This window comes from Podarcis liolepis (genome assembly GCF_965112155.1).
Source record: "Podarcis liolepis genome assembly, chromosome: 7".
Classification (NCBI taxonomy): Eukaryota; Metazoa; Chordata; class Lepidosauria; order Squamata; family Lacertidae; genus Podarcis; species Podarcis liolepis.
In genome coordinates, this window is record NC_139561.1 from 29,456,769 (window position 1) to 29,477,147 (window position 20,379).

The 20,379-nt window shown below is 47.2% G+C and overlaps 2 protein-coding genes across 3 annotated transcripts in view; both read right to left on the minus strand.

The window, feature by feature from the left end:
• ESPN (espin) overlaps positions 1-9,945 on the minus strand; it is a 112,692-nt gene extending 102,747 nt beyond the window's left edge. Inside the window, exon 1 of one of the 2 annotated variants that reach the window (XM_083512969.1) lies at positions 9,284-9,945. In XM_083512969.1, the coding sequence (XP_083369095.1) occupies positions 9,284-9,583 (300 nt within the window). In that variant the 5' untranslated portion in view covers positions 9,584-9,945. The remainder of the gene's footprint in view (positions 1-9,283) is intronic. The other variant, XM_083512968.1, reaches the window with a different exon arrangement.
• A 2,031-nt stretch (positions 9,946-11,976) lies between these two features.
• Positions 11,977-19,711, minus strand: LOC310711406 (claudin-16-like). The gene is made up of 5 exons (XM_083513317.1): positions 19,437-19,711; positions 18,202-18,328; positions 15,441-15,602; positions 13,941-14,005; positions 11,977-12,451 (listed from the first exon to the last, which is right to left on the minus strand). The coding sequence occupies exons 1-5, from the start codon at positions 19,524-19,526 to the stop codon at positions 12,254-12,256; spliced, it is 642 nt and encodes a 213-aa protein (XP_083369443.1). The 5' UTR covers positions 19,527-19,711; the 3' UTR covers positions 11,977-12,253.
• Between the last annotated feature and the right edge of the window lie 668 nt (positions 19,712-20,379).

The following is a 20,379-nucleotide window of genomic DNA, read 5'->3' on the forward strand; positions in this document are numbered from 1 at the left end:
AGCCAGCAACCGCACTCTGCCTAATGAAAGGAACGGTCCTGAACATGGCAAATATTATGCAGCAACTTGGGGCAAGATGCAATGGAAATGGTGCTTTGCAAAAAGTTGTTTTCACCAGCAGAATTTTAGTTTGTTCAGCTGTTCAGCCCCTCCTCCTTATTTTGCATGATGTATTCTTGCTCTGCTAATCGCTGTTCACTGACCAGTGGAATTTCTGCTCATAGGACACCCAATGAAGGGCAGGCCCATTCCCTGGACTCTGAATACCACCAGGCACCAGTTATACTATTCCTAGCCCACCTTTGCAGGCTTTAAAACACACACACACACACACACACACACACACAGCTGAAATGTTGCCAACTAACCATTTTTTTCAGTACTTGTACAATCTGAGACCTCCCATTTTACACGTGAATGCTGGCATTGATTTGACTTGCTCCCAGCAGAGTTTCAGCATTCAGGTTTGGCCTAAGAAAACCATGAATTCACAATGGGGCTCCGGGACCTGTGTTAAGATGGTCCTTTCCTACCCAAGAGAAACAGCCAACAAGGAAGGGTTTTTCGTCAAAGGTGGTGGCATCCTTTGCCCTCCACACCTACGAGATTATCTTAAAGGTTCCCAAAATACCCCCCCCCCCATTCCCAGAAACCATGTGAAAATCTTGGAGGTACTTGGCAGACTGTTTAATCATTTTTTCTGTCCATTGTAGCAATTTGTAGATCAGTATTACATATTTATACCCTGCCTTTTTCCCTGATGGGACTCAAGGCAGCTGTGCTAGATGTTGTATGGTTTTACAGGTGTGCTGTGGACCACACAAATGAAGCTTGCGGACCACAGTTTGGGCACTCCTGGATCAACCAGTGGAGGAATCCCTAAAAAGGGGGGGGGGATTCCAACCCCACTGGAATACATGAGTGACAAAGCCAATCCTTTCTTGGTTATCTCAGTTCAATGCCTGGACTAGAACACCTTACACTTCTGTTCCATTCAATAATTGCACCAAACCATGGAAAAGAAAGACAAACTGTGGTACTGTATATAGGATGCTTTCACATTAACAACCACAGTCTGTGGTCACCTGCCAAACTGACATCAGAAACCAGGGTCTGAAGGGGCTTTTCAAACCACAGTTTGCGACATCTACGGTTTGGCATATGTCTGAACTGACAATCCACAGAAGCACTTTTCAGTCTTGGGGGTGGGGGTGGGGATGGCTGCCGCAACAAGATGCTGGAGTGATGGAAAACAAAAGAAATCAACCAGCTCCAAAGCCTGGTTTGCCCATTGTACATTTGGAAGCCCAAACCAACGTTCTGGATTCTAAATTACGTTCTGTGCAAACCTTGGTTAGGTATGTTGCCTGAACTGAGTAAACCATGGCAGAGGCTCCCTCCAAACAATGGCTCTGTATCTTTCCTGGTCCACTCTTCTCTAATCAATGCACATGCATAACATTTCAGTCCAAAATTTACATAATTTCAAAATGATCAGGAGTGGGCTTGTGAGATCCGCTTTGGTGGGTTTTATTTTACTAGAAACCAGTTCCACCAACCACATGCAAAAGACATAGACTGAAGAGTTCTGAGCCCAGGTATTTGTTTGGAGCACCAGAAATGAATGGAGCTCACAATCCTTCCACGCAAAAATCCACACCAAGCTTCCTTCATATCTGGGAAAGGCCACAACTCAAAGGCAGAGCATCTGCCTTGCATATAGACGGTCCTGGACTCACTCCCCAGCATCTCCAAGTAGGGCTGGGAAAAAGCCTTGCCTAAAACCCTGGACCCCTTCATGGATCACTGCCTTGCCGTGGCGAAGGGGCTTGAAGAACTCAGAGAAGCTATGAACTACGCCGAGCAGGGCACCCAAGATGAACAGGTCATAGTGGAGAGTTTTGACCAAACGTGATCCACCTGGAGTAGGAACCGGCAAGCCACTCCAGTATCCCTGCCAAGAAAACTCCATGGACAAAGACAACAGGCATATAAAAGTTATGACACTGGAAGATGAGCCCCTCAGGTCGGAAGGTGTCCAACATGCTACTGGGGAAGAGCGGAGGACAAGTACAAGTAGATCCAGAGCTGATGAAGCGGCTGGGCCAAAGCCGAAAGGACGCTCAGTTGTGGATATGCATGGAAGCGAAAGGAAAGTCCAATGCTGTAAAGAAAAATATTGCATAGGAACCTGGAATGTAAGAACCATGAACCTGGGTAAGTTGGATGTGGTCAAAAATGAGATGGCAAGAATAAATATTGACATCCTGGGCATCAGTGAGCTAAAATGGACGGGAATGGGCGAATTCAGTTCGGATGACTATCATATCTACTACTGTGGGCAAGAAACCCGTAAGAGAAATGGAGTGGCCCTCATAGTCAACAAAAGAGTGGCAAAAGCTGTACTGGGATGCAGTCTCAAAAATGATAGAATGATCTCGATACGAATCCAAGGCAGACCTTTTAACATCACAGTAATCCAAGTTTATGCACCAACTACTAGTGCTGAAGAAACTGAAATTGACCAGTTCTATGAAGACTTACAAGACCTTATCGAAGTGACACCAAAGAAGGATGTTCTGCTCATTATAGGGGATTGGAATGCTAAAGTAGGGAATCAAGAGATAAAAGGAACAACTGGCAAGTTTGGCCTTGGAGATCAAAACGAAGCAGGGCAAAGGCTAATAGAGTTCTGTCAAGAGAACAAGCTGGTCATCACAAACACGCTTTTCCAACAACACAAGAGACGACTCTACACATGGACATCCCCAGATGGGCAACATCGAAATCAGATTGATTATATTCTCTGCAGCCAAAGATGGAGAAGCTCTATACAGTCAGCAAAAACAAGACCTGGAGCTGACTGTGGCTCAGATCATCAGCTTCTTATAGCAAAATTCAAGCTTAAACTGAAGAAAGTAGGAAAAACCACTGGACAGGTAAGATACAATCTAAACCAAATCCCTTATGAATACACAGTGGAAGTGAGGAACAGGTTTAAGGATTTAGATTTGCTGGACAGAGTGCCTGAAGAACTATGGATGGAGGCTCGCAACATTATACAGGAGGCAGCAACTAAAACCATCCCAATGAAAAAGAAATGCAAGAAAGCAAAGTGGCTGTCCAACGAGGCCTTACAAATAGCGGGGGAGAGAAGGCAAGCAAAATGCGAGGGAGATAGTGAAAGACACAGGAAATTGAATGCAGATTTCCAAAGAACAGCAAGGAGAGACAAGAAGGCCTTCTTAAACGAGCAATGCAAAGAAATAGAGGAAAGCAACAGAATGGGAAGAACCAGAGATCTGTTCAAGAAAATCGGAAATATGAAAGGAACATTTCGTACAAAGATTACCATAATAAAGGACAAAAGTGGTAAAGATCTAACTGAAGCAGAAGACATCAAGAAGAGGTGGCAAGAATACACAGAGGAATTATACCAGAAAGATATGGATGTCTCGTACACCCCAGGTAGTGTGGTTCCTGACCTTGAGCCAGACATCCTGGAGAGTGAAGTCAAATGGGCCTTAGAAAGAACTGCAAATAACAAGGCCAGTGGAAGTGATGGTATTCCAGCTGAACTGTTTAAAATTTTAAAAGATGATGCTGTTAAGGTGCTACACTCAATATGCCAGCAAGTTTGGAAAACTCAGCAGTGGCCAGAGGATTGGAGAAGATCAGTCTACATTCCAATCCCAAAGAAAGGCAGTGCCAAAGAATGCTCCAACTACCGCACAATTTCACTCATTTCACATGCTAGCAAGGTTATCCTTAAAATTCTACAAGGAAGGCTCAAGCAGTATGTGGACCGAGAACTCCCAGAAGTGCAAGCTGGATTTAGAAGAGGCAGAGGAACCAGAGACCAAATTGCAAACATGCGCTGGATTATGGAGAAAGCTAGAGAGTTCCAGAAAGACATCTACTTCTGCTTCATTGACTATGCAAAAGCCTTTGACTGTGTCGACCACAGCAAACTATGGCAAGTTCTTAAAGAAATGGGAGTGCCTGATCACCTCATCTGTCTCCTGCGAAATCTCTATGTGGGACAAGAAGCTACAGTTAGAACTGGATATGGAACAACTGATTGGTTCCAAATTGGGAAAGGAGTACGGCAAGGCTGTATATTGTCTCCCTGCTTATTTAACTTATATGCAGAATTCATCATGCGAAAGGCTGGGCTGGATGAATCCCAAGCCGGAATTAAGATTGCCGGAAGAAATATCAACAACCTCAGATATGCAGATGACACAACCTTGATGGCAGAAAGTGAAGAGGAATTAAAGAACCTTTTAATGAGGGTGAAAGAGGAGAGCGCAAAATATGGTCTGAAGCTCAACATCAAAAAAACGAAGATCATGGCCACTGGGCCCATCACCTCCTGGCAAATAGATGGGGAAGAAATGGAGGCAGTGAGAGATTTTACTTTCTTGGGCTCCATGATCAGTGCAGATGGTGACAGCAGTCACGAAATTAAAAGACGCCTGCTCCTTGGGAGAAAGGCGATGGCAAACCTAGACAACATCTTAAAAAGCAGAGACATCACCTTGCCAACAAAGGTCCGTATAGTAAAAGCCATGGTTTTCCCAGTAGTGATGTATGGAAGTGAGAGCTGGACCATAAAGAAGGCTGATCGCCGAAGAATTGATGCTTTTGAATTATGGTGCTGGAGGAGACTCTTGAGAGTCCCATGGACTGCAAGAAGATCAAACCTCTCCATTCTGAAGGAAATCAGCCCTGAGTGCTCACTGGAAGGACAGATCGTGAAGCTGAGGCTCCAATACTTTGGCCACCTCATGAGAAGAGAAGACTCCCTGGAAAAGACCCTGATGTTGGGAAAGATGGAGGGCACAAGGAGAAGGGGACGACAGAGAATGAGATGGTTGGATGGTGTTCTTGAAGCTACTAGCATGAGCTTGATCAAACTGCGGGAGGCAGTGGAGGACAGAAGTGCCTGGCGTGCTCTGGTCCATGGGGTCACGAAGAGTCGGACACGACTAAACGACTAAACAACAACAACAAAACCCTGGAGAGCTGCTGCCTGTCAGCGAGAAGGACCAATGTGTCAGAGTTAGCATAAAACAGCTTTCTACGTTGGGGTGGAGCTATTGTTCTGTGTCCAAGCGTAAGCAGAAGGTCCCAGTTTTGGCTCCCAGCATTCAGATAAGACTTGGGAAGACTTTCCACCTGGAATCCTGAGGAGCCTTCACTTTTGTTTCTGGCCCTCCCCAGCCCTGGCATGAGAAAAGATTGCCCACCCCTTGCTTTAATGGGTGAAGATGCCTTCATGAATTGAACTCAGAACCTCCTGCATCCGAAGCAGGTGTTCTAGGCTTCAGCTGTTCTCCTGGTGCCCCAGCCTACTCACACCGACATTGGAACAACTATAACCACCTTCATTGGAAAGATGTACAAGACAAAAAAACCACAGTCCTCCTTGGTGAAAACCATTTCCATTTCTTGCAAACTTGAGGCATTTCTAATCTGCTTCGATATTTTAACTTTGGCATGTTTTAAGGTAAAGTTGCAAACAGTGCCAGATTTAGGTTGGATGAGGTCCTAAGCTACTGAAGGTATTGGGGATTGGGGCCCTTTATACGTCCAGCTGTCCTTTGTCAACAACAAATGGCCCCTGTTTTTTGTGTTGAATATATGCTATATGGTGATTTATGGACCTAATAGGTATCTAAAGCCATTTGCACATAACAACATACAGTGTTGCCTTCCAAGACGGAAAACTCGCTAGACGAAAGGGTTTTCCGTTTTTGAGCTGCTTCGCAAGACGAATTTCCCTATGGGCTTGCTTCGCAAGACGAAAACGTCTTGCAAGTTTGTTTCCTTTTTCTTAACACCGTTAATACAGTTGCAACTTGACTTCGAGGAGCAACTCATAGAACGCAGTGTACATAGTAGCCTTTTTTGAGGTTTTTAAAGACTTTGGTGATTTTTGAAGCTTTTCCAAAACTTCTTTTGCAGCCATTTGGTAAGTTAAGCTTTTAAAACTTTTTTTGGGGGGGGGTTGGCTTTTGGGTTGGGGTGTTTGGAATTCAAGGGCTTGGTGTTGGGAAGGGGTTTGCAAGAATCTGGAAGCTTGTGTGTTTTTTTCCCTGCATTTTTATGATTTTCTGTGACCATTGGGCCACTCTGCTGTTTCTTTTTTAAAAATTCTGGATTTGAATTTCTGTGTGCTGGGTGGCTGGGGGAACAGTTGGGGAGGGGTTTGCAAGAATCTGGAAGCTTGTATTTTCCCCCCCCCCTGCATTTTTATGATATTTTGTGACCATTGGGCCACTCTGCTGTTTTTTTAAAAAAAATCTGGATTTGAATTTCTGTGTGCTGGGTGGCTGGGGGAACAGTTGGGGAGGGGTTTGCAAGAATCTGGAAGCTTGTGGTTTTTTTCCCTGCATTTTTATGATTTTCTGTGACCATTGGGCCACTCTGCTGTTTTTTTAAAAAAATTCTGGGTTTGAATTTTGAAATGCTCTTTACAGAATGTGTGACTTTAAAGAGCACTTAATAAACTCTTGTTGTACCAAATTTGGCTTTGTTTGGACTTTTTTTGACCATAGGAACGCATTAATTGATTTTCAACGCATTCCTATGGGAAACCGTGCTTCGCAAGACGAAAAATTCGCTAGACGAAAAAATTCGCGGAACGAATTAATTTCGTCTTGCGAGGCACCACTGTATGTGATATTTTAGGGAGCAGGCTAGCAGGCGGGGCCCATTACTTACATCATAGGTGCCTACACAAAACACTGTTGCTGTATGTAGGTTTTATTTGATTTGTTTTTTATCTTATATTTTGGAAATGTACATCCAGTGGGGGTTTTTTCTTTAATTTTTTGGGGGGACCCCAAGAGATTGGGGCCCTAAGCTATAGCTTGTTTAGCTTATACGTAAATCCAGCACTGGTCGCAAATCTTTCTTAATTTTACTGTTTTGTAAACGCTCTGAGGAGGAGTTGTTGTTTTACAATCAAGCGGTGTGTAAATTTTTACGGAGGAAATAAATAACAAATGCACTTAGCATTTAAACACAAATCATGCAGTGCAAACAAAACATGCCAATTGCCTACCATACAGTAAAGGTCATTTTACAGCACTGCTGGATTTTAGCATGTACTTGGAGATGTAAGGAGCAGTCTTAAGGGTCTTTCCTAGTGCTACATGGAGATGCCTTCAGGGGTTAAGGGTTAGGACCTTCTGCAAGCACAGCATCCCTGAGCTATAGATGCTCCAGCTGAACAATAAAAATTGCCTTATACCAAACCAGAATATTGGCCCACGCAGCTCAGTGCTGTGTATGACCTGGTGCCTGCCAGATGCTTTGAACTACAATTACCATAAGCCCAAGCCAGGTTGACCTGGGCTGGGGTTGATAGGGATTGCAGTGCAAAACATCTAGAAGGTACCAGACTGCAAAGGCTGCTGCTGTACACTGACTGGCAGCAGCTCCCAGGGTTTCAGGCAGGGCTGTATCCCAGCCCTACCTGGAGATGCAGAAGAACTGGACCTGGGACTTTCTAGATGCAAAGCGGGTGCTCTACTGCTGAGAAGCTGCCCCTCCCCAGGTCATGCAGAAATACTCTGGCAGGGAGCCAGACTGCATTTCCCTGTCAATCAAGCATTCAGAGGTCAACACAGGTTTCCTTCAGTGTCTAGGGTGACATCTAGTCCACTTTTAAAGAAGTTCTTCCGTGTGGGGGGAGGGTCTCCCCCCCACAGTGTTTCTGACCATATGCAACAGGTCATTGTGAATGTCTTGCCTACACAACATCACCACACACCGAGAGGCTGAATTTTGCACCCTCCTCTCCTCCCAAAGAGGGTGGGGGGAGGAACCTAAACATTTTGCTCTGGCTAACAAGAGCTTAGCCCTGCAAAGTATTAAGACTCTCTTACTTAGAAACTCTGCTGGCCCTGAACACCTGCCTTCACAGAAAGGGAGCTTCCCAGTTAAGCACAGAATATGCAGCAGACAGGGATGCAGACTTCACACATGCTCAGAGGAACTCCTGCCCTCCTTTACAAGCACCACTCCTGTAATCAGCACTTGCTCTTGCTGTATCTACTGTACAGTGGTACCTCGGGTTAAGTACTTAATTTGTTCCGGAGGTCCGTTCTTAACCTGAAACTGTTCTTAACCTGAAACACCACTTTAGCTAATGGGGCCTCCCGCTGCTGCCGCACCGCCAGAGCACAATTTCTGTTCTCATCCTGAAGCAAAGTTCTTAACCTGAAGCACTATTTCTAGGTTAGCGTAATCTGTAACCTGAAGTGTATGTAACCTGAAGCATATGTAACCCAAGGTACCACTGTATTTGGTTATGGAGCAGCCAAGAAACTGTTCCCTGTTCTTTCCTTTTTGGTACTGACTTCTGAATTACGTATTTGTTGTTCCTATTCTAAATACGAAGGCATGATCAACTTTGGGGGAGGAGAGGCCACCTTCTTGCTGTCTTTGCAAATGAATCTGCACAGAGGAAGCGCTGGGGCTTAAAGCTAGGCTAGAAAATTGCTGCCTCCAACCAGCAGGTCCCTCTTCTTCCTAGAGTGAGCAGTGCTTAGTGGATGATGGGGGAACAGAGCTCTCATGGATCAGGCCAATGGCCCATCTAGTCCTGCAATTCTCTTCTCACAGTGGCCAACCAGATGTCTGTAGGAAACCTGCAAGCAGGAATCAAGCACAATAGCCTTCTCCCCTCCTGTAGCTTCCAGCAAGTGATATTTTGAAACATTGCTGCCTTTGACCACAGAGGCAAAGTACAGCCATCATCGTGCTTAGTAGCCACCGACAGCCCTCTCCTCCATGAAATTTGTCTCATCCTCTTTTAAAGCAGTCAAGATTGATGGCTATCACCAAACTTTTGTGGATGAGAGTTCCATAGGACAAAAATGGAATTCAGAGGCAACACATACACACACATAACCCTCCAATTTTGGCCAAATTGTTCACCCACCAACTTTCTAAAAACTCTAGCTATGGGTATCAACAGGGGGAAAATAGATTGCTGCGCGCCCCCGCAAAAAATAATAATCCAGCACTGGGTTGAGAGAAACGAACTCTGCGCGCAATCAGAAACATTCCCATTTTGACCCTTTCTTTTCCGAGCTTTGCTGGCCTTTCCTAAATAAGTAAATAATTCCAAACAGGCGTCCTTTAAAAGATAACGCCCCTAAAGGTCAGCGTCAGCGGAGCCGCTAGGAACGCAGTCCCCATCCATGCGCCCAAGGCGCAAAACCCTTCAAGGCGCGCAAGGGCGTCCCCTCGCTCCACCGGTGCTCACCTGGACTCGGCACCCTCCCTGGGTGAGCAGCCACTGGAGGCAGGCCAGGTTGCCGGTGGCGGCGGCATCGTGGCCCGGCGTGGCCCCATTGCGAGCCCGCCCGTTGCCGGCCAGCGCCGCTTCCTCCACCAGGTAGCGCAGGCAGTTCAGCTTCCCGGCGCGGGCGGCGTGGTGAGCAGGAGAGGCGCCCAGCGCGTCGCGGAGCTGTGCGGGCGGCAGCAGCTGCCCGTCGGCCTGCAGCGCCTTGAGCGTGTCCACGTCCCCCTGGCGGGCGGCCTGCAACGCCCGCTCCAGGGCCATCGCCTGCGCCTCCGACGGCAGCCTGTCCGGCCGGCCGGCCCTCAACACCTGGAGGGAGCCATACGGGGGCTGGCCGCCTCGTCCCGACGGCCTCCCGGGAGTCTCCGGCGTCTTTCGACGGTCCGCTCCGTCGGGTGCCTTGCAAAGGAAAGGTGGGCGGCCCGCGAGGTGCTGTGGCGGTACTCCTCTACTTTCCCGTCCCTTCTAACTTCGCCTGAGCAGCCGGACGCGAGGAGCCATCGCGCCCCGTCGAGGTTTGCTAGAAGTCTTGCCCGCGGTGCTTTCCTCAGCTGCGGAGCTCTGCGCGACAGAAGGGCCGGCCTCCCGCCCCGGCTGCCGGCTCCAGCTCCTCCCTCCCTCCCTCCAGCACCAGCAAGAGCCTCCGGGGCGCCCTCCTGCCCCTCCCCGAGCCGTCCGGCTCCTCCCCTTCGCCGGCAGCGCTGAGCCTGGAGGCGGGAAAGGGTTAAACGCGAGGTTTAAAAGGGAGCGGCATGGCCTTTCTCTCTTGCTGCTGATCCCCACACAGGCGCTGCAAAGCCGTAATAGCCCCGCGGGCTCTGGACTCTGGGAATGATCTCTGAGCATGTGCAGTGTGCTTTTCCTAACACCTGCCCGATCCGGAATGATGGAACTCTTCACCATCTACTTTGCAAAAAACATCACGGTCGTCGATTAATCAGGGGGCGCTGATCTGATTCATCCAGATCAGTGTTTCCCAAACTTGGGTCTCCAGCTGTTTTGGGACTACAACTCCCATCATCCCTGACCGCTGGTCCTGCTAGCTAGGGATGCTGGCAGTTGTAGTCCCAAAACAACTGGAGACTCAAGTTTGGGAAACCCTGATCATCTATGAACAAGTTAAAAAGCATAGGTCCCAGGACCAATTATTGGGGGACACCCAATTTTTACTTCTCTCCATTTCGGGAACTGCCCATTTATTCCTGCTCTTTGCTTCCTGCAGCTTAACTGATTCCTGATTTACAAGATAACCTCTCTTCTTTTTCCTTGACTGCTAAAGCTTACTCAGGAGTCTTTGGGGAGGCACCTTGCGGAAAGCATTCCAAAAGTCTAGGGCTTTGCCTAGTTGAGCACACTCTAGACTGGCTTTTTGTTCTTACGTTGTCTACTTCCTGCTTGGTTTCCAAGCCAGTCCTAACATTAGGCAAAATGAAGCAGCTGCCTCAGGTGGCAGATGTTGAAGGGCAGCAGCAGCACCAGCTCCATTCCCCCCATCACCTGGTCCTTCTTCCTGAGCCTTCTCAGGCCAGATTTGCACGAACCCTTATGGGCAGCGGGTGGGAAGAGGGGAAATCAACCACACAGAAACCCCACACTACACATTGTGCTTTAGGTTCCCAAACCTCTCCTCCTCACTCAGACCAGTCAAAAATTGTTGAGGGTGTTGATGGTATTTTCTGCCTGTTGTGTGAATTGCAATGCACGCTGCTGGGTGTTGTGCCATTTCCCCATTCAATACAATAAAATTAAGGCTGTCAAACAATAAAATACATTACGAGGCATAAGAAAGCAGCGGAAATACAATTCAATTAGGAATATTTAATGCAATGGTTGTGCGGTCTTCCACCTGCAGCCACAAATTCATGGATGCACCACAGACCACCTGAATGAAGCTCGTGGAATGAAGCTCGTTGGAGGGTGCCAACCTTAGAGCAAATATTCAGCTTTGACCCTATGAGAAGAGGAGGCAGGCAGCACAGTGTCGGTTATGGGTTGTATGGGTTGTATCCATAAAAATGGCTAACTTGAGTCTACTCTTTAGAGTCTACTCTAAATAAAAAAATTCCTTCCAGTAGCACCTTAAAGACCAACTAAGTTAGTTCTTGGTATGAGCTTTCGTGTGCATGCACACTTCTTCAGATACACAAAGTGTGCATGCACACGAAAGCTCATACCAAGAACTAATTTAGTTGGTCTTTAAGGTGCTACTGGAAGGAATTTTTTTATTTTGACTATGGCAGACCAACACGGCTACCTATCTGTAATTGAGTCTACTCTGAGTAGGACTTTGTTGGATGCCATGCTTTGTTTGATCGAAAGAAAATTTTCCTTTGACGCCAATTCTGCCCATGCTCAGGGGTGCTGTGCACTTTGTCCGTGAGGGCAGGCCCCCATCTGCCATTCAAAGGGCTTTTTTTTTATTTCTGTTCAACCTCCCGCAAAAGTTAGCCTCACAATTCGCCACATTTATTTATTTATTTATAATTAAGCTTGCATAAAACGTATCACAAGACGCTACAAAACACAGAAGGATAAAACCAACAAAAGTATCCATCGAAACATTGTTTTAAACATCAGCAAATACTGGTTGCCTTAAAAAGGATAAAATTCTTGTTGCAAAGGCTTTCAAAAGACACCTACCTGAAAGGAGAGAGGGGCAGTTCTGCCAAAACCTCTACCAGCAAGGAGCTCCACAGGGCACAGGCAACCAATTAGTATTTCCTGATGTTTTAAACAACGTTTTTATGGATTATTTTGTTGATTTTATCTTTCTGTGGACAGTCTGTTTCCTTATGCACCACCTTGATCATTGAGCTCCTCTGATGGGTCACAATCATGGAATCGGATGGTCCTCTAAGAAACACCTGTGAGAAGCATCTTACTTTTTACTAAACGCCACTATCAGAAGATGCTCTGGGGTCCCTCCCTCCCTCAGACGTATGTCCAAGTAGTCCCAGCGGCATCTCCAGCAGGCATCTCCTTGGCTGGACTCATTCTGAAGGTCTTAAGTAGCACCCCTTCGTAGTACGACGTGACAGCTGCAGCAATGGCTGCCAGGCCACCCGCTACAGCCATCCACAGGGAATAGCCATACTCAAAGCTGGGGAATCCAGGGATGCTCAGAGACACCTAGAAGGCAAATGGGAAAGAGCTGGTTGGTCAAGGATTTGGCATGGAGGGGGATCCCAGGCATTGGCACTGTGGGGTGCTGTGGGGTGCATTGTGTGGGAATGTTGATTAAATATGATCCTTCCTCACTCACGCTAGTGAGTCAGTAGCAGAGTACATTCCCCAGTATTTAGCAGGAAGCTAGTTGGTAGATTCATCTGAATCTCTTTACATTAGCAGTCCAATCTGGCTTTGTCCAGATCGGGTTTGTTCCTGGTCATAGCTGTCAACTTTTCCCTTTTCTTGCGAGGAATCCTATTCGGAATAAGGGAATTCCCCTTTAAAAAAGGGAAACATTGACAGCTATGTTCCTGGTAAATCCCCTTTGTTCCCTCTTAAAAAGAATAAAGACACAACAGTCTTCTTTTAAAAGTAATGATAAGAAGTTTACTCACATTCAGTTCACAGTAGGTTCCCTGAAGGCAAGCTTTAGCTTGTAATTACAGAAGAGAGTTTATCCCATATGTGGACTGAGCCCATGTGCTGCTGGCTGAGAGTCAGCACACAGCAAAAGCATGAAGAGAAAATGGTCGAGAGAGAAAGATGGCTGCATGACCAGCCCTTTTATGGGGTCTCACAGGCTCACACTTGGACACATGCAGGGGGAGGATGCTCCAGACAGGTGTGACAGGAAGTCCTCCTGGCTGGAGTAACATCCCCGTGTGTCCACTCTGGGCAAACAGGAAGTGTTGTACATGACTGCTTATGTTACATCCCACACATTGTCAGTTGGGACTGCCGTGTTGGAAACTGCAACCAGGCAGATTTTATGGACGGTGCTGATTGCGAAAACCGGTGTGGTGTAGTGGTTAGAGTGTTGGGCTAGGACCTAGGAGAGAGCAGGGTTCAAATCCCCACTCAGACACGATGATGCTCACTGGGTGGACTTAGGGGCCTAACCTACCTCACAGGGAGGGAGAAGGAAGGAGATTGAAGAGGAGGCTAATGGCGTGTGTGGAGGAGGAGGAATATTCAGCTGCAGTGGGAGTGGGGGGGTTGGAGAAAGAAGAGACAATGAGCAGCAAGGGCAGGAGGCAGTGAGTGGTGCTCTCCAAGCAAACCTGGATGTATCTGTCCTCAGCATGTCTCATGGGTGGGCCAGCCCTGGCAGGAGACTCGCAAATGCTCCTCAGAACTATTTGAAGGCAAGGTGTGACCAAAGCCCTGCACCCCACCTATGGGAATCTCACCGAAACGTTCTTGTCCTTTTGGTAATTTTGAAATGCAATTTATTTTCTCATTAAGGGATGGGACACTGTTTAAAAAAGAGAGAGGGCATTCTGGCACAGCGCTGCCCTAGGCTAGCCCTCTGCCTTCAAGCATCTCCCCATTGTCTGTGTTGGAGTAAGAGTCGGCTGCCAGCGCTATTTCTCTGTGTGTTGTACAATACACCCACCACAAGGAGGGTGGGTAAAAAAGGACACAGAGCCATAGCAGACAGCGGAAATACCTCATACTGGTGCTGGAAGAAGACATACAGGCAATATCGGATCACGCCAATGCAGGACAAAAAGCCTAAAAGGAAAGGGAGAGAGGTGTGAGCTCTTATGAACTTGGAGTGCAGAACTTATTTACTTTCTCCCCCACCCCTAAACGGGCATAGCCAGGATTTTTGTGAGGGGGCAGAACCTCAGTTAGCTATACATTTTTATTACCGGTATTTTTTATTGATTTAGGGGGTTAGCTGTCCCTCCCTGTCCCCCCCCCCTTTGGCTATGCCCATTCCTTCCTCCCTCCCTCCCTCCCTGCAAGTCTTTAGCTTTGGAATTCCCAATTGGGTGCCAGACATGGGCGTAGCCAGGATTTCTGTTGGGGGGGGAGCAGGGCACCCACTTGTCATCATCCTCTGTCTAGAATGAAATATCTCTACAACAGTTGTTTAAAATTACTTTCTTTTGACTGCAAGTGCTCAGAAAAATCTGTCCAAGTGTACAATTTCAACTTTTAGTTAATTGTTTTTATTTATTTATTTACTTGATTTGGAAGGGAAATTGCCCCTCCCTCCAGCTATACCCATGGTGCCAGACCCACTGGTATGCTGCAAGGGATACAGAAATCCAGTGATTTAAGACTCTTGTGAATCATGGAATTGTAGAATTGTAGAATCACAGCTAAAGAATCCGTGGCAGATAGCCATCCAACCTCTGTTTAGAAACCCTCAAGGAAAGAGAGTCCATCACCTTCCAAAACAGCCAGAAGGTTCTTCCCAAAGTGCCTGTCCAAAGAAGAGACTGCTGTTGATTCTCTGCTTGAGTCACTGCTCTGGGCTGACCTCCTTCCAGCCCAGAAAAGAGAAACATGAAACATGAGCTGCTCTGAAGTTGTGAAACTTTTAGTCTTACATACACAGGGTTGTGTAAGTAAGTATGTGTGTTTTGGCTGATGCTGGAAGCCAGAGACATAGAGGCACATCTTGCTCTGTGCTGGACCTGTGAATTGTGACATAGGGCTTCCCTGGAACCCTAATGTGGAAGCAAGACCTGCTGGAGTCTCCAAGCCACAAGCACTGCTATCCTTTGCTCATACGTCCAACTAAAACTCTAAAGACGCCACAGTCTCCAATGAGCATTCCAAGGAAACAAAACCCTGGGTGAATGCTGGAATCTCTCACCACTCAGAGTGGGGTCACATTCAGCAATATCCCATGGGTCTAGGCATGCTTCCCCACTTTCTTCTGCAATAAGGAATTGTGCAGCCTGATCTATGTGTCCTGGGAAGGCTCAAGGAGGAGTGACTAGGGCAGAGGACCTGTGGCTCATCAGATTCTGCCGACTGAGGGAGGTGCCTCTCTTTGCCCAATGGCAGGGCTCATCAATGACACTGCAGTCAAAAAGAGGTGTGAGCCAGCTTGCATGGGCTTTACCTGTCCCAAGGCACTGCAGGGAATTGCTTTTGTCTAATGAAGAGGGCTCTTGCGTTGAAAGCCTCTGGTCTTCAGTGGACGACATACCTGCAAAGAGATAGCATCCCGTGGAGAGACAGAGGCAGCGCCACTTGGCCGTGGCCTCTTGGAAGCAGCGGAAATATGGACATCCTGAGAGGAGGCAGATGAAGGCTGCAGCCCCTGCGATGGCAGATGTGATGAGTGAAGCTCTTGCAATGATAATGGCCCCTGCAGGAAGATACATAGGTCAAGCCCCAGCAAGTAACCAGGAACACACCAGCATGGTTTTGAGTGGGGACAAGATCAGTATGGGACTGTTAGATATGGGACTGCAAGGTCTGCTTTATATGGGGGGGTGGAGGCCAGGGGTTTTTTGTCCCAGTATCCTGTCTCTGACCATGGACCAGCAAATCATACAGGAGTCTTCCTCCAACCTGGTGCTTCCAAATGTTTTAGACTACATGTTTCTTTCTGCTCCTTGTAAGGTAAAGGGTAAAGGGACCCTTGACCATTAGGTCTAGTTGTGACTGACTCTGGGGTTGCGGCGCTCATCTCGCTTTATTGGCCAAGGGAGCCGGTGTACAGCTTCCGGGTCATGTGGCCAGCATGACTAAGCCGCTTCTGGCGAACCAGAGCAGCGCACGGAAACACCGTTTACCTTCCCTCCAGAGCAGTACCTATCTACTTGCATTTTGACATGCTTTCGAACTGCTAGGTGGGCAGGAGCAGGGACCAAGCAACGGGAGCTCACCCCGTCGCGGGGATTCGAACCGCCAACCTTCTGATCAGCAAGTCCTAGGCTCTGTGGTTTAACCCACAGCGCCACCTGTGTCCCTCTGCTTCTTGTAGTCCAAAACATTTGGAAGCACCAGGTTGGAGATGATATATATAATGAAATAAAAAATAAATGCTTAAAATAACCTTTGTTAAGAAACCAGAAGCTTTTTTATTAGGAATTACAGGTGCCGACATACCAAAGGAGCAGAAAATGCTTTTTAAGTATGGAACAACAGCTGCCCAGATGTTATTAGCCCAGAGTTGGAGAGGAGACAAAGTCCCTACCAGAGAAGAATGGTCAACCAAGCTGATGGACTATGCCGAGATGGCAAAGCTGAGTGGAAACCTCAGAAACCAAGAGGATAAATACCTTTATAAAAGAATGGGAAAAAATTACTTAGGAGAGCACTGTAAGCAGATGGAAACAAGAGCAGGATTTGGATTCACTTGTAGTGTAAAAATTACAATGGACAATATGGTTTGATATAAAAATTGGAGTAGGATGAATATGCAGTTGTAGATGTTTAAAATGAGACCCCATGGAGGGGATGGGGGAAAGTCTTGAGATTCAGAGAATCTCTTTATATTGATATATTTTTACTAGTGTGTGTATATTTGTACTTTGTATTTGTGAAACCAATAAAAATGATTTAAAAAGGAAAAAAATCTTTTGGACTACATCAGCCCTGGCCAGCGCAGTGAGTCATCGGAAGCACCCGCCTTAGAGCAAACACAACACCGTTCTAGACTGGAGCATCGTCCTCTCAATTACTCTCAGCACCCCATGGCTAAAATGTGGAGTGATCTTACAGACAAAGCCTTCTCAAATCTGACCAAGAGCTCTTTTTTCTAGCATCTTGCCTCCAATGGCAGACAACCTGATGCCTATGGATGCTCTGGACCAGAGTAAGGGCCCAGTCACCTGAAAGTCAAAGGTAGACTGTCCTGAATGTGGAGGCTCTATTCCAAGCTAGCATGGTTCCAGGTAGTTGGGTTTTTTTTAGCCATATAAGCTAATGACCATCCCCAGAGCCTGTGCTAATAATTCCCAAATTCTTTATATTTAGAAAAATAAATAAAAACATGCAAATATTCTGTTGGCCTTCCAATCACTCTGTGGCAGTGAGGTTGTTCACAACGCTGATTTGTAGTGACTGGCAGCCCCTTTGCCTTATAGAGAAATGATGTCAGTAAATTGAAAACCCAGAAAGCAGGAGAAGAACTGAAATAACCAGGAATTCCGTTTGTGGGTGTGAAATAATGGATTTCTAGAGCCCCAGCGATCTCCTGGGGCCATGGCAAGTTATAAATGGAGAAGAGGAAGTGAAAGGGAGGTGTCAGTTTACCAACCAATAGCTTCTGTGGTCAGAAGCCAGCCACTTGGCACAGACCAGTAATTATCTTTTTTTCACACAGCCTTGGTTGCCCCCCGTGGGAAGATCATAGTATTGCATGTGCACAGCCAAGAAAAAACAATTTAGTGATTTTACAGCAGCAGAACCAGTTTGCTGCACTCAGTGCAGACATCCCAGTGTGTGAACAATGCCTCCCATTCGCTTCCCTGCCCACCACCCAATCGCCTGTCACTGCTGCTGTGCCAACCAGGGTAAAGGTAAAGGGACCCCTGACCATGAGGTCCAGTCGTGACCAACTCTGGGGTTGCGGCGCTCATCTCGCTTTATTGGCCGAGGGAGCCAGTGTACAGCTTCCAGGTCATGTGGCCAGCATGACTAAGCTGCTTCTGGCGAACCAGAGCAGCATACTGAAACGCCGTTTACATTCCCGATGGAGTGGTACCTACGGTATTTATCTACTTGCACGGGCATGCTTTCGAACTGCTAGGTTGGCAAGAGCAGGGACCAAGCAATGGGAGCTCGCCCCATCGCGGGGATTCGAACCGCCAACCTTCTGATTGGCAAGTCCTAGGCTCTGTGGTTTAACCCACAGTGCCACCTGTGTCCCTGCCAACCAGGGAGCTGTCTTTAAAAGGGGTCGTCCTTGACAGCAGCTTGGTGGAGCTCGATGGTCAGATTTGGGACGTGACGTTTACCGGGATGCGGGTTCAGGTAAGAGCTGAAGACATCGCAGGTCCAGATTTTGACAAACTTGTCCCAAACGCACTCTCCCCATAGGCCTCGGCAACGCATGCTGAGGACCACAGAGCCTTTGCTGTTCACCTGGAAGAGATGGGGGGAAGGGGAGGCAGGAGGGAGCCTCAGATCAGTTACTGGTCCTCAATAGATGGGCCACTCGGGGCTAAAACACTTAGACACCAGTTCAGTTGAAGCGGTGCAGCAGCTAAGACAGGGCTATCTGCTGGCAGCTAGATCATAGCAGAGACTACGCATACACCATGCATCTTAAGCATTTCCTTACCACAAAGAATTCTGGGAACTGTGGTTTACAGTTCTTAAACTACAGTTCCCAGGATTATTTCTTTTGAGAGGAGGATACATGTGCTTTAAATGTATGCAGCCAATGCCACAGCCTCAGTAATAGGTACTAGACGGATAACATCTGGAAGGATGGGTTGTAATTTTAATAAAGTAGCCATGATAATATTGGCTCACCTGTACATCATTCTGTGAATTTTATGGGGGTGTTCTCAAGGTTTTATGAGCTTTTTGAAAAGCTCATACCACTTAATTACAAAGCACAGCAATGACAAAATTCCTCCACCCCCCCTTCAATCACATGCCCTCTGAAATTGCCCAAAGACTGTTATAAATGAGCATATGAAAATCTGATGCAAATCTGGGTCATGGGCCTTTGCCTCAATTTCAAATGCTTTAAAATACCTAGCAACACCCCTGGAAGCGACTAACTCCTTTTAAAATTCCCACCAACTCTGCTTAAACCCTTAGGAACTAATACATACCCCCACTCTCTGATCCCTATGGGAACGAAAAGCCCAATTATGCACAAGGCAATGAAATTGTAGACCTACATTAAACCCCTAGCCTAGCCCTTCCCATTCCCTCCAGTATTCTATAGATGAAATTAGGGACCAGCAGCTGTCCTTCCCCATTCTAGAAACTCCTTGGAGAGGAAGCTGAACTCTGAAGCATGGCCACAGCCAGAATTTTAACAAGACATCTGTAAAAGGCAAGAATCAGGGGCAGTGATTTCCCTCTCTGAGCCCTCATCCCGAGAAAGGGACAAGGAAATATGGCAAACGGGGACATTTGGAGCACATATCTTATTCCTGGCACCCAACCAACCAACCAGGTGCCCCTCCCAGACCCTTTTTGAAGAGTGGCAAGGGAAATGGCTTGCTCTTCTTACCTGCCAGCAGTCTGTGCAGATGGCACCCACGTTACAGACAAAGGAAAAGGCCCCCAAGAAAATGGAGAGCAGGCTCGCGATCAGCCCCATGGAAGAGACTTTGTAGAAGGAGTAAAGGGCCCAGGAGCCAGCCCCACTGGGCTCCAGCTCTGTCCTTCTGCCCTAAGGGGTTCTCCCACCTGGCGCAGATGATGGAACACTAGACATTGGAAAGCCACCCCCCTCGCTCAAAACCTGGATGCTTGGAGACCTTCTCATTGGGCCTGGCTTAGGGGCCGAACATGCACCGCTGCCTTTTAATGAAATGGGAGGCTTTGGCTGCGGAGATTAATGGGGCACAGAGAAGCTTAAATGTCAGGCGGAACGGAAGAGGCAGTCAGCCAGCTCTGGGACCTGTTGGCAGGGCCAGATTTAGATGAAGAGAGGCCCTAGGCTACTCCACTTGTGAGGCCCCTCCCCACCCCCCTCACAACTAGAGGAAAATGGAAGAGTGAAGCCAAGGATGATGACAGGTATTTAGAATTCTACAATTCACAATTTCTCCTCTAAAGGACATAAGATATTATTGTTAAATACCATGGCGATTTTTAAAAATGCATAAAATTAACACTGAAAAGCTTTTGTGATAACTGAACTTTGTAAACCTTTTGTGGCCTGAGCAGGCCTGGAACTAGTTCCCATGTCTTGTTCCGCTCTAAGGAATCAAGTTCAGCCTTCATGGCATTTAACCCTGGCTCAGCATCCTCTGAGGATAAACTTTGAACCTCTTGGAAGCTTGAAGGTTCCCAAACCACCTCTCAGTTACTAACAACAGCTGTATCTGCTATGACTGTTTTAACAAATCTTCAGCATACCTTTTGGGTGGTTTACCCTTTGTGGCCCTTTCAGATCTGCATACTATACACAAGTATTCCATGCTAGGCTTCTCTTCTCTAGGAGAATG